This window comes from Coregonus clupeaformis, chromosome 35 (genome assembly GCF_020615455.1).
Source record: "Coregonus clupeaformis isolate EN_2021a chromosome 35, ASM2061545v1, whole genome shotgun sequence".
In the NCBI taxonomy this organism is placed as follows: Eukaryota; Metazoa; Chordata; class Actinopteri; order Salmoniformes; family Salmonidae; genus Coregonus; species Coregonus clupeaformis.
In genome coordinates, this window is record NC_059226.1 from 34,553,519 (window position 1) to 34,565,156 (window position 11,638).

At 40.5% G+C, this 11,638-nt stretch overlaps 1 protein-coding gene across 1 annotated transcript; it reads right to left on the minus strand.

Moving 5' to 3' along the window:
- Positions 1 to 2,273: 2,273 nt before the first annotated feature.
- LOC121550517 (pulmonary surfactant-associated protein D) lies at positions 2,274 to 5,644 on the minus strand. The gene is made up of 5 exons (XM_041862803.2): positions 5,472 to 5,644; positions 5,016 to 5,060; positions 3,629 to 3,736; positions 3,504 to 3,551; positions 2,274 to 3,011 (listed from the first exon to the last, which is right to left on the minus strand). Exons 1-5 carry the CDS (start codon positions 5,614 to 5,616, stop codon positions 2,632 to 2,634), a joined length of 726 nt encoding a protein of 241 aa, XP_041718737.1. The 5' UTR covers positions 5,617 to 5,644; the 3' UTR covers positions 2,274 to 2,631.
- Between the last annotated feature and the right edge of the window lie 5,994 nt (positions 5,645 to 11,638).

Consider the following 11,638-nt stretch of genomic DNA (forward strand, 5'->3'; position numbering starts at 1 on the left):
CTACAGCCCCTACACCCCTACACCCCCTACAGCTCTACACCCCCTACAGCCCTACACCCCCTACAGCCCCTACATCCCCTACAGCCCTACAACCCCTACAGCCCTACAACCCCTACAGCCCTACAACCCCAACAGCCCCTACAGCCTACAACCACAGCTAGCCCTACAACCCCAACAGCCCCTACAGCCCTACAGCCCCTACAGCCCTACAACCCCAACGCCCTACACCCCCACAGCCCTACAGCCCCACAGCCCTACAACCCCTACCCCCTACACCCCCTACAGCTCTACACCCCCTACAGCCCTACACCCCCTACAGCCCCTACATCCCCTACAGCCCTACAGCCCCTACATCCCTACAACCCCTACAGCCCCTGAACAGAAGTAGTGCACTACATAGGGAATAGTGTGCCATTTGAGAAGAACCTAGAGTGTCTGTCTTGGATATGATATTGGTTCTTAAACTCTCACATTACAACCTTATTGGAGAGAAGGACTAACTCTCCCATTATAACCTTATTGGAGAGAAGGACTAACTCTCCCATTATAACCTTATGGAGAGAAGGACTAACTCTCCCATTATAACCTTATTGGAGAGAAGGAATGGTCTGAGATTGTAACTGGACATAAATAATAATAAACAGACAAGGTTGAATGTTATTGTGGCTAAAACTGAAACTGACAGAAAAGACTGGAAACGGACAGAAAAGACTGGAAAGGGACAGAAAAGACTGGAAACGGACAGAAAAGACTGGAAAGGGACAGAAGACTGGAAACGGACAGAAAAGACTGGAAATGGATGGAAAAGACTGGAAAGGGACAGAAAAGACTGGAAACGGACAGAAAATACTGGAAACAGACAGAAAGACTGGAAAGGGACAGAAAAGACTGGAAATGGATGGAAAAGACTGGAAATGGATGGAAAAGACTGGAAAGGGACAGAAAAGACTGGAAACGGACAGAAAGACTGGAAAGGGACAGAAAAGACTGGAAATGGATGGAAAATACTGGAAACGGACAGAAAAGACTGGAAACGGACAGAAAGACTGGAAACGGACAGAAAGACTGGAAAGGGACAGAAAAGACTGGAAATGGATGGAAAATACTGGAAACGGATGGAAAAGACTGGAAACGGGTAGAAAAGACTGGAAAGAAACTTGTTGGTGATGGTAAATCTGCTTTAGCATCGCTGCTGGAGATACAATGGGACTGGTAGGGGCTATGGCAGCATGCTTCAATCCTTTAAGTTACTTCAAACCAAATGGTATAGCACCCAAAATACCTTAACAAGCTGCACATAAAGAACATTGGAGGATATTATAGGAATTCTGGTATTTACATAACATTTTCAGTAGAGTAAGTATTTTTGAAGAATACACACCAATACAGCATTATGTGTACATTCAGAGGGTAGCTGGTTTCTGTACTACAGTTCTACTAAGTATTCATACCACTTACATACTTTTATGAGCTGTTTTGACCGCAACTAAGCATATATCTAAGGTAATGTAAGGTGATTTTGTACACGGTCATACCTAGTTATAACCAGTTATAACCATAGGTGAGTACATGAGGTGATCTGCAGGTGATCTGTCTATCTGGTCAAAATCACTGATGCAGTTAACACTCCACCCTCTGATGATATGTATAACTTAATAGAGAAACATGGATTCAAATAAATGCTTTCAAATTAAATTGTCCTAGAAAAACGATTTTTCAGACAATACACACCAGTACAGCTCTCTGTGTAGATTCAGAGTATATCTGACTTCAGTATTGCAGTTATATTTGTACCATTGGCAGACCTTGTATACCATTGGCAGATTTGTATGTGCACAAAAATAAGGTAATTTGGGTTTTGTACACGGTCATATGATACGTGGTACAGAAAAGTACAATCTTAGGCAAGTACATGGGGAGCTATAACTCGGCAAAGGATCTGTCTATCTGGTCAAAATCACTGATACGGGTCCTCCTTCACCCTCTGGTGGTATGGATAACATGTAATTATGTCTCCAGAGAAACCTATAAAACCAGCATTAAGGAGGGGGTCCCTCACAGACAATACCTTCTTTTGGTGTTGAGATGCATCGCTTTTACTAGGTGGGTTCCAGGTCTAAGTCAGCCGATTCATACAAGTTTAACTTGATATTGTCTTGCTTGAAATATATATTTGCTATTCCTGTGTCATCATACTGTAGGTCAAAAGTAGCCATGTGCATGATCAGCAGCCAGTCTGTTCAGAGAGGGAGCGTGAAGGAGACAGACAAGTGTAAAGTAAATGTGTTTGTTGCTTTATTCGACAAGTTTCCCTTTCCGTTTTACATTCTACCCCACATTTTAACTAGCTCATTTGAATAAAAGAAAGAATGAAAGGTGCAGAACAACTGGAAATACAAGTGACCTAGAGATAAAACCTAGAGATAAAACCTAGAGATAAAACCTAGAGATAAAACCTAGAGATAATACCTAGAGATAAAACCTAGAGATAATACCTAGAGATAATACCTAGAGATAAAACCTAGAGATAATACCTAGAGATAAAACCTAGAGATAAAACCTAGAGAATCCTAATTGAAGAGAAGAAAGATTTCATTGTAAACTCAGAAACAGCATTTCATAGAGGTGTCCCTATATCTCACACATGATATAGGCATTGAAGGAGCAATCAGATGTCACCTGCCATGCACCTGACTCTGTCAACATTGTGCAGCCCCTATCCCCATTAGGCACTTTTGGTTCCCCATCTCCCCATTTGGAAAAAGTGAGGGGATGGCCTTTCAAATCTAGCTGAAACTTTCCCTCTTTGCTTTTGTCAACATTGAGCCACACATTATTGAAAGCCCCTTCAAGTACTTGAGTGAGAGCAGTGTTTTCCTCCTCGTTTTTCGGCAAAGCCAGCAGCAAGCCCCTCTTGGTGCAGAACTGAACAGCGTCGTCAAAAGAACCCTGTCTCTTGTGTGACACAAAGTACTTCTTGTCAACTCTTCTGGCGAAGTCATAGTTTATGGCTGAAGAGAAACCAGGTATTAATGCAGTCGGTGTAACATTAAAAGTGGAAGCAAAAGTTGCCATATTATATTTCACAAATGCTGACACTCGACTAAATTCACACAGCATTTTCCAAAATTACGAATATTGCATAATTTATGTTGAACTGATACTTAGTAAACTACAATATAATCTACAGAGGCATTATCTTAATTTGAGCCCATTTCACACAGCAGGAAAATAATCCTGCAGCAACAGGAAATATGAATTGTTATTTGGATTATAATTAACTGTTGGGATTGATACATTTTTTGTTACGGAAAATCAAGTCTGAAATGTATAAGTGGAAATTACAAACTTTAGAAACCTTGAATACACCACACGTTTGCATTTCCTGCTGTGCAGGAAAATTCTCTGCGACAACAGAGTGATCAAATTAAGATACGGGACCTGTAATATTGCATACAAGTACATAACATTCTGATCATGCTCTCTGAAATTCACTTCCTTACCCAACTCCAGTTTGACCAAGCTTGCTTGCAGTGGTTCCAGGTCTAAGTCTGTGAAAACAGAAGGTGTGACTAGAGAGAACCAAATAATAAATACATAACCAGGAAGAGGTCAGTCAGCAGTGTACCAGTAGCTCCTGCAGGGCCCTGGGGACCAGGTGGACCAGGGACTCCATCACGTCCAACTGTACCAGGAACTCCTTGTAATCCAGTAAATCCAGCATATCCACGTGGCCCTATGGATAGATGATAGAGAAGTGGACTTATGGTTCATGAGAATACGTTTTTTTTTAAGGTTTTCCAAAAGTTCCAAGATGAAGGAAAATCTATCCTGACAGGCCTTTATGGGTAATTGAGGCAAATGTGTTCAGCATGAGGAAAGGCACCTACATACACTACCGTTCAAAGGTTTGGGGTCACTTAGAAATGTCCTTGTTTTTGAAAGAAAAGCAATTTTTTTGTCCATTAAAATAACATGAAATTGATCAGAAATACAGTGTAGACATTGTTAATGTTGTAAATGGCTATCGTAGCTGGAAACGGCTGATTTTTAATGGAATATCTACATAGGCGTACAGAGGCCCATTATCATCAACCATCAGTCCTGTGTTCCAATGGCACGTTGTGTTTGCTAATCCAAGTTTATCATTTTAAAAGGCTAATTGATCATTAGAAAACCCTTTTGCAATTATGTTAGCACAGCTGAAAACTGTTGTGCTGATTAAAGAAGCAATAAAACTGGCCTTCTTGAGACTAGTTGTGTATCTGGAGCATCAGCAATTGAGGGTTCGATTACAGGCTCAAAATGGCCAGAAATAAATAACTTTCTTCTGAAACTCGTCAGTCTATTCTTGTTCTGAGAAATGAAGGCTATTCCATGCGAGAAATTGCCAAGAAACGGAAGATCTCGTACAACGCGGTGTACTACTCCCTTCACAGAACAGTGCAAACTGTCTCTAACCAGAATAGAAAGAGGAGTGGGAGGCCCCGGTGCACAACTGAGCAAGAGGACAAATACATTAGAGTGTCTAGTTTGAGAAACAGACGCCTCACAGGTCCTCAACTGGCAGCTTCATTAAATAGTACCCACAAAACACCAGTCTCAACGTCAACAGTGAAGAGGCGACTCCAGGATGCTGACCGTCTAGGCAGAGTTGCAAAGAAAAAGCCATATCTCAGACTGGCCAATAAAAAGAAAAGATTAAGATGGGCAGTCTGAGATATGGCTTCGCTGTGAACCGCTAATAATTCACTATACCCTATTAATTCACTATTAATTCACTATGCCCCTTTTAATAGGTTTATTTTGGCAATTGGTACAGACGCAGACTCTTTGTTGGAATTGGTGTGCTTATCTAATTGAGGTCATTCAGAGTTATTTGTCTTCCAAAAGAACACACAATGAGATAGCAGCACTACGGTTGTGGTCGACATTTCTTCGAAGGGTGTTGTTACCCACTTACATTTTTGGGACGTAAATAATATAGTTAGAACAGTGAATATGTATGACTATACCGCTCGCTCCAGGTGTACCAGGTCGACCAGGAAGTCCAGGTATGCCTATGGAGAGATAACAGGGAGAGGGTTCATCATCATACACACCAAGGACTGCTTAAATTAGCCTGCTAAGTGCTCTGCAGTCTGATCTGGCTTGCTTAAATTGGCAGTTTATTCCAAAATCAACAGTCTAATCAAAGGGTAACATCAGGAAATATACCGGATTGGTCTTTTTCATTATACCCCGCCCCAGTTTTTTTGGGCAACTGGTACAGACAAAGCCTTTTTGTAGGAATAGGAGTGCTTATCTAATTGAGGTCATTCAGAGTTCTCTGTCCCCCTCATCATCAGTCCATCATCAGGCACACAAATGAATATGCATGCTTAAAGTGACAGTGTACTCCAAAATCAACAGTATTATATTTTGGATTATGATAGGGTAAGGCAGTTGTACTAAGCTTATGACTCATTTACCTCCAGAAGGTCCAACAGGCCCAGGAGGGCCAGGAGGGCCAGGTGGTCCTCCAGGACCCTGGCATTCACACTGCTCCATCTGGCCTGGCGGAACCAGCAGGGAGAGAACACAGAGCCCCAAAGTCAGAAGTCTGCTCAGAGCCATAACCTAAAACAGCAGGGAGAGAACACAGAGACCAAAGGGACAGTAAATCACTGGTGTCATACAAATAGAAGCACAGGAAACAACTGCTTATAAAGTATATGATGGGAACATTTACTAACTGTCAATGGGATTGACAAGAATACAAGCTGTTGAAAAATAGCATACAGAATACGTGAATGTGTCATTTCAACAGCTTGACCCTGCCACTTTGTTGCCAGTTGAGGGATGGGGAAAAGGAAATGTAACCTCTCTCAAATTAGATAGATGGAACTAATGATGCAAGGACTGACAGGAGATCAACATGCTAGTTTAAACAGATTTTGAAGCTATTGGTGTGTTTACAAAGACTCAAATGGAAACAGCAACAGAAACAATGAAGTAATAGAACCTTAGATTTATGACAGGATAACACAGTTGTACTCAGCTCATAACGCATTTATAAGTTATATTCTTAGAGAATCGATGGTTGTAATGATTCAAATGATCGTTGAACATCCGTAAATCTGACATATTGTGCCTTTAGATAGCAGCAATCTAATTAAGACGAAAACTAAACAAGTGGGTACCGTACCTCTTCAGTTGATGTGCAGAGAATGACGGTTCTGTCCTGCTTTGCAACAGAATGATAGAGAATGATAGAGAAATTGTTTGGTGCAGCAACTTATAAAGACATTGGTAAAGAACACGTCACTTTGGATGATTCATTATTATCGAGAAGTACTTGTGAAGTTCATTTACAGTTTACTGTCCAGATGTTAAGAGTCAGAGTACACTCTCAATTTTCACTTTTATTGCAAAACACATATGCACTTGGAATCACCTATCAAGGACACACAAACAAATCTCTGACATCCATCACGCACATTCCTTTTTAGTCGCATTCCACTTCTGGTAAGTTTGAGTTAGCATGCAATGTCGTTTTTTTCCTGGCACACACTTGGCTGTGTCAACTCACAAATAGTATTATATTCATATATTTAATCTGTAGACAATGTGCGTGTAAAAAGCAATGCTAGGCCGTTATAGCAATGGCCAAAGACATATTGTGTTCATTTAGCAGAGGAGACACAAATTCCGGTGTCTGTATCACAGTCAACACAAATCTATTTAATAAAAATAATGGAATGGAATATAAAAGAACAACATAGAAAATAATATTTTCCAAAGTTCCGAGTGAGAGATGCGACCGTAATCCAAGTTTGAATTGTTTTTTTCTAGTGATCAGTTGATCAACAGGGTTTCTTCACTTTATGACTTTTACAAAATATGTTTGGTTTCGTAATGTTGTGTAATACCCAAAATGTTCCTGCTATTTTTAATCACCACAATAGTTTTATGATCTAATATATTTTGGCTGTCTAAACCTTACATTTTGTATTTTGTATTTATTAAGATACCCACGCTTCCTGGGGTCGAGCAACATTAAGGCAGTTATATACAATTTAAAATATTACATGACATTACATTTCATAAAACTTTTCACAACACATGAAGTGCTTGCCCTCAGGCCACTTCTCTACTATCACATATCTACAATGCAAAACCCATGTGTAAGTGTGTGTAGAGTGCGTGTCTTATGTGTATATGTGTCTGTGCCTGTGTGTGTGTCTCTTCACAGTCCTCGCTGTTCCATAAGATGAATTTTTATCTGTTTTTTAAATCTGATTCTACTGCTTGCATCAGTTACCGTATGTGGAATAGAGTTCCATATAGCCATTGCTCTATGTAGTACCGTGCGCCTCCCATAGTCTGTTCTGGACTTGGGGATTGTGAAGAGACCTCTGCTGGCATGTCTTGTGGGGTATGCATGGGTGTCCGAGCTGTGTGCTAGTTTCAACGGACACTTCGGTCCATTCAGCTTGTCAACACTTCTTACAAAAACAAGTAGTGTGAAGTCAATCTCTCCTCCAATTTGAGCCATGAGAGATTGACATGCACATTATTAATGTTAGCTCTCTGTGTACATTTAAATAAATAAAATAATATGCCATTTAGCAGACGCTTTTATCCAAAGCGACTTACAGTCGTGCGTGCATACATTTTTGTGTATGGGTGGTCCCGGGGATCGAACCCACTACCTTGGCGTTACAAGCGCCGTGCTCTACCAGCTGAGCTACAGCCATGCTGCCCTGTTCTGAGCCAATTGTAATTTTCAGAGGTCCCTCTTTGTGGCACCTGACCACACGACTGAACAGTAGTCCAGGTGTGACAAAACTATGGCCTGTAGGACCTGCCTTGTTGATAGTGTTGTTAAAAAGGCAGCGCAGCGCTTTATTATGGACAGGCTTATCCCCATCTTAGCAACTATTGTATCAACATGTTTTGAGCCAGTTTACAATCCACGGTTACTCCAAGCAGTTTAGTCACCTCAACTTGCTCAATTTCCACATTATTTATTACAAGATTTAGTTGAGGGTTAAGGTTTAGTGAATGATTTGTCCCAAATACAATGCTTTTAGTTTTTGAAATATTTAAGACTAACTTATTCCTTGCCACCCATTCTGAAACTAACTGCAGCTCTTTGTTAAGTGTTGCAATGATTTCACTCGCTGTAGTAGCTGACGTGTATAGTGGACATAGACACATTGGCTTTACTCAAAGCCAGTGGCATTTCATTAGTAAAGATTTTAAAAAGTAAGTGGCCTAGACAGCTGCCCTGGGGAATTCCTGATTCTACCTGGATTATGTTGGAGATGCTTCCACTAAAGAACACCCTCTGTGTTCTGTGAGACAGGTAACTCTTTATCCACAATATAGCAGGGGGGTGTAAAGCCATAACACATACATTGTTCCATCAGCAGACTATGATCTATAATGTCAAAAGCCGCACTGAAGTCTAACAAAACAGCCCCCACAATCTTTTTATCATCAATTTCTCTCAGCAAATCAACAGTCATTTGTGTAAGTGCCGTGCTTGTTGAATGTCCTTCCTTATAAGCGTGTTGATAGTCTGTTGTTAATTTGTTTACGGTAAAATAGCATTGCCTACATGGTAGAATATTAATGTTATTCCCTCCCATACAGATGTAGAATCTTAATTTGATCACTCTTTTGTTGCTGATAATTTCCCTGCACAGCAGTAGTGTAATTTCCACTTTAATATTTCATACTTGATTTGCCCTAACGAAAAATGTATCAGCCCCTACAAAATAATTCCATTAATTATAATCCATATTATAATTCACATTTCCTGTTGCTGTTGGATTATTTTCCTGCTGTAGCAAACTGGCTCAAATTAAGATCCTAGATCTGTATATGTCAATGTCTTGTGTACGAGCTCATTGCAGAAACCTTTATTTACAGTACAGGGATAACTAAGAATATTTAGTGACATGAAATTATGTGCAAAAAAAAATAACTGGTGACCGAATTTTTTATTCTTCAAAGATTAATCTTTTAATGAACAGACCCATGTTTCTGCTTCCTGTTTTGATCCTGGTTATAACCTCAAGTAGTAGTACAGGCTAAAACTATCCTGCCAGGGCCCAGGGTTGGATATATAGACCACAGCAGAGCACCAGGATCGGATACAGTATAATGGCTGCGTCCCAAATGGCACCTTATTCCCTACAAAGTGCACTACTTTTGAACAGGGCCCACAATGCATAGGGTCCCATTTTGGGACATTGGCCTTATAGCCCAGCGAAACACCAGGGTTGAATATTTAGAGCACAGTGGAGCACCAGGGTTGGATATTTAGAACACACACGAAGGAGGGAGGAGGGGGGAGGTAGAGGAACGCTCTGCAAAGACTTCATGTGGCTCCACTATCAAGAATTGAAAGGATATTTCAGACTATTGTGTTGAAAACATTTAGGAAGAATTTTAACGGTCTCTCTTCTGAAAACAGCAGGCCATTGTAAGGTTCTTCTCTCCAGAGTAACAGTTGTTTTTGTGCAGGTAACTCTGATTGTGATTATGACTTTCTCAGATGGAAAAGTTTTCCAAAGAAAACCGTATTCATCTTCTCCCCCCCTGTTCTCTCTCTCTCTCTCTCTCTCTCTCTCTCTCTCTCTCTCTCTCTCTCTCTCTCTCTCTCTCTCTCTCTCTCTCTCTCTCCCCTCCCCCCCTCTCTCTCTTACTCTTTCTCTCTATCCCCCTCCCTATATCTCTCTCTCTCCCCTCCCTCTCTCTCTCTCCCTCTCGCTCCTCTTTCTCTCTCCCTCTCAGTCAGCCCAGCCTGGATAGTGCAATTGCCAGTTATTTCCATTATGAATCTGGAGATTCTTTCATAACTATTTTGGGCAGGGCTCAAATCTACTGTCTTAAAACCCAGCTTTTCCATCTCTCATCTGGCAGTGGAAAGACTCACTCAGCCTTCAACTCTCTATGCATGGGGAACTGATGCATGGAGTCAATAGATTATTACTGATCCTTTTTAATACGGATGAAAGATGTAACAGAAATCTAAACATATGCTCATACTTACACCAAAATGTCATAGTTTTACATACATATAACCATGCTACAGTTTGGACTTATGTCTTATCTGACTGGCACTATCAGTTCACTTTTTTTCTCCAAGTTTTCATGTTTCCTACACATTTCATACCAAAACTGAATTGAGACTAGTCATCATCATCTGACCTAAAACCAACGCAGAGTGATTCCATTTGGATTGCTCTCTTTCTTTACTTCACATCTTCCATTCTCTCGTTTCCATTCCCTATTCCTTTCCTTTCCATTCCATTTTCCATTCCGTTCCCTATTCCTTTCCATTCCCTATTCCTTTCCGTTCCCTATTCCTTTCCATTCCCTATTCCTTTCCATTCCCTATTCCTTTCCATTCCCTATTCCTTTCCATTCCCTTTTCCTTTCCATTCCCTAGTCCTTTCCATTCCCTATTCCTTTCCATTCCCTATTCCTTTCCATTCGTTATTCCTTTCCATTCCCTATTCCTTTCCATTCCCTATTCCTTTTGTTATGTGAATTATTTAACAAACTATTTTAGTGTCTCTGTGCGTCTCCCAAAAGGTTGTAAGTCTTTTGGGATTTAAGTAACGCCCAGAGTCCCGGTCTGCATGGTCAGAGATATTTATTCATTGAGAATTCTGCCATCACAATTTCAGAGTCCATCTTTTATACTCATACGTCATACAAAAAGAAATCCCTTCCCTCTGTAGGCGGGCTGTAGTTTTCCACTCTAAAACTGCTCTACTGACCTTCAGTTCACACACACACACATATACACACATGCATACACACATACATACACACACACACACACATATCCTACTCCCTGCTTTACTCAGTTATTGCCGTTCTCACAATATTCTGCACCATGTTTTCATAACAGTTTCTCCCCTCCCTAAATTGGGAGGCCTCTTTATCTTAGTTTCTCAGTTGTCTTTGTTGTCTGGCCTGACTCTTACTCACATTGCTAAATAGTGGCTCAATGCCATAGCCTTTACTGGTCCTACACTCACACATTATACACAGTTTCAGGGTGTAATAATTAGTCATTAATAATTAATCTATCAATTCCACCCTTTGACTAAATATTACACACATACAAAATATATGTTGTTATAGAAATGAATCACACTCATTGAAGTATATAAGTTGGTTTGCATATTAAAACATTACAGGTTCATCAGGGTTACCCCATGATTAAAAGCATAACGTTACTTTTTTAGCAATGGTAACTAGTACATCATACTTAAAACGAGACTTTAATACACAAAAGATCATTACAATAACTTTTAAACTAGAGATTTATAGTTCTAGGAAAACATCCAGTCTCAAATTATCTGGATCGTCGTCGTCCTCCACCAAGCCTGGTAGGTCATATCCTTCAGTCGGAGTCCGGGATTGGGCCGTATCTCACCATCTGTTGGGAAACCGCCTTGCTCACCAACCCTCAGACACAGGGAATAAGACAACATCCACAAAGAACAAGTATACCCATAGAAGCTATAACTTCACCCAGAATAGTTACAACAATAGTTTTCCATTTACCAAATATGTTATCAAACTAACCGTTTAGGGAGCTATCAATACCAGAGTTCTCAGCCAGTTCGTT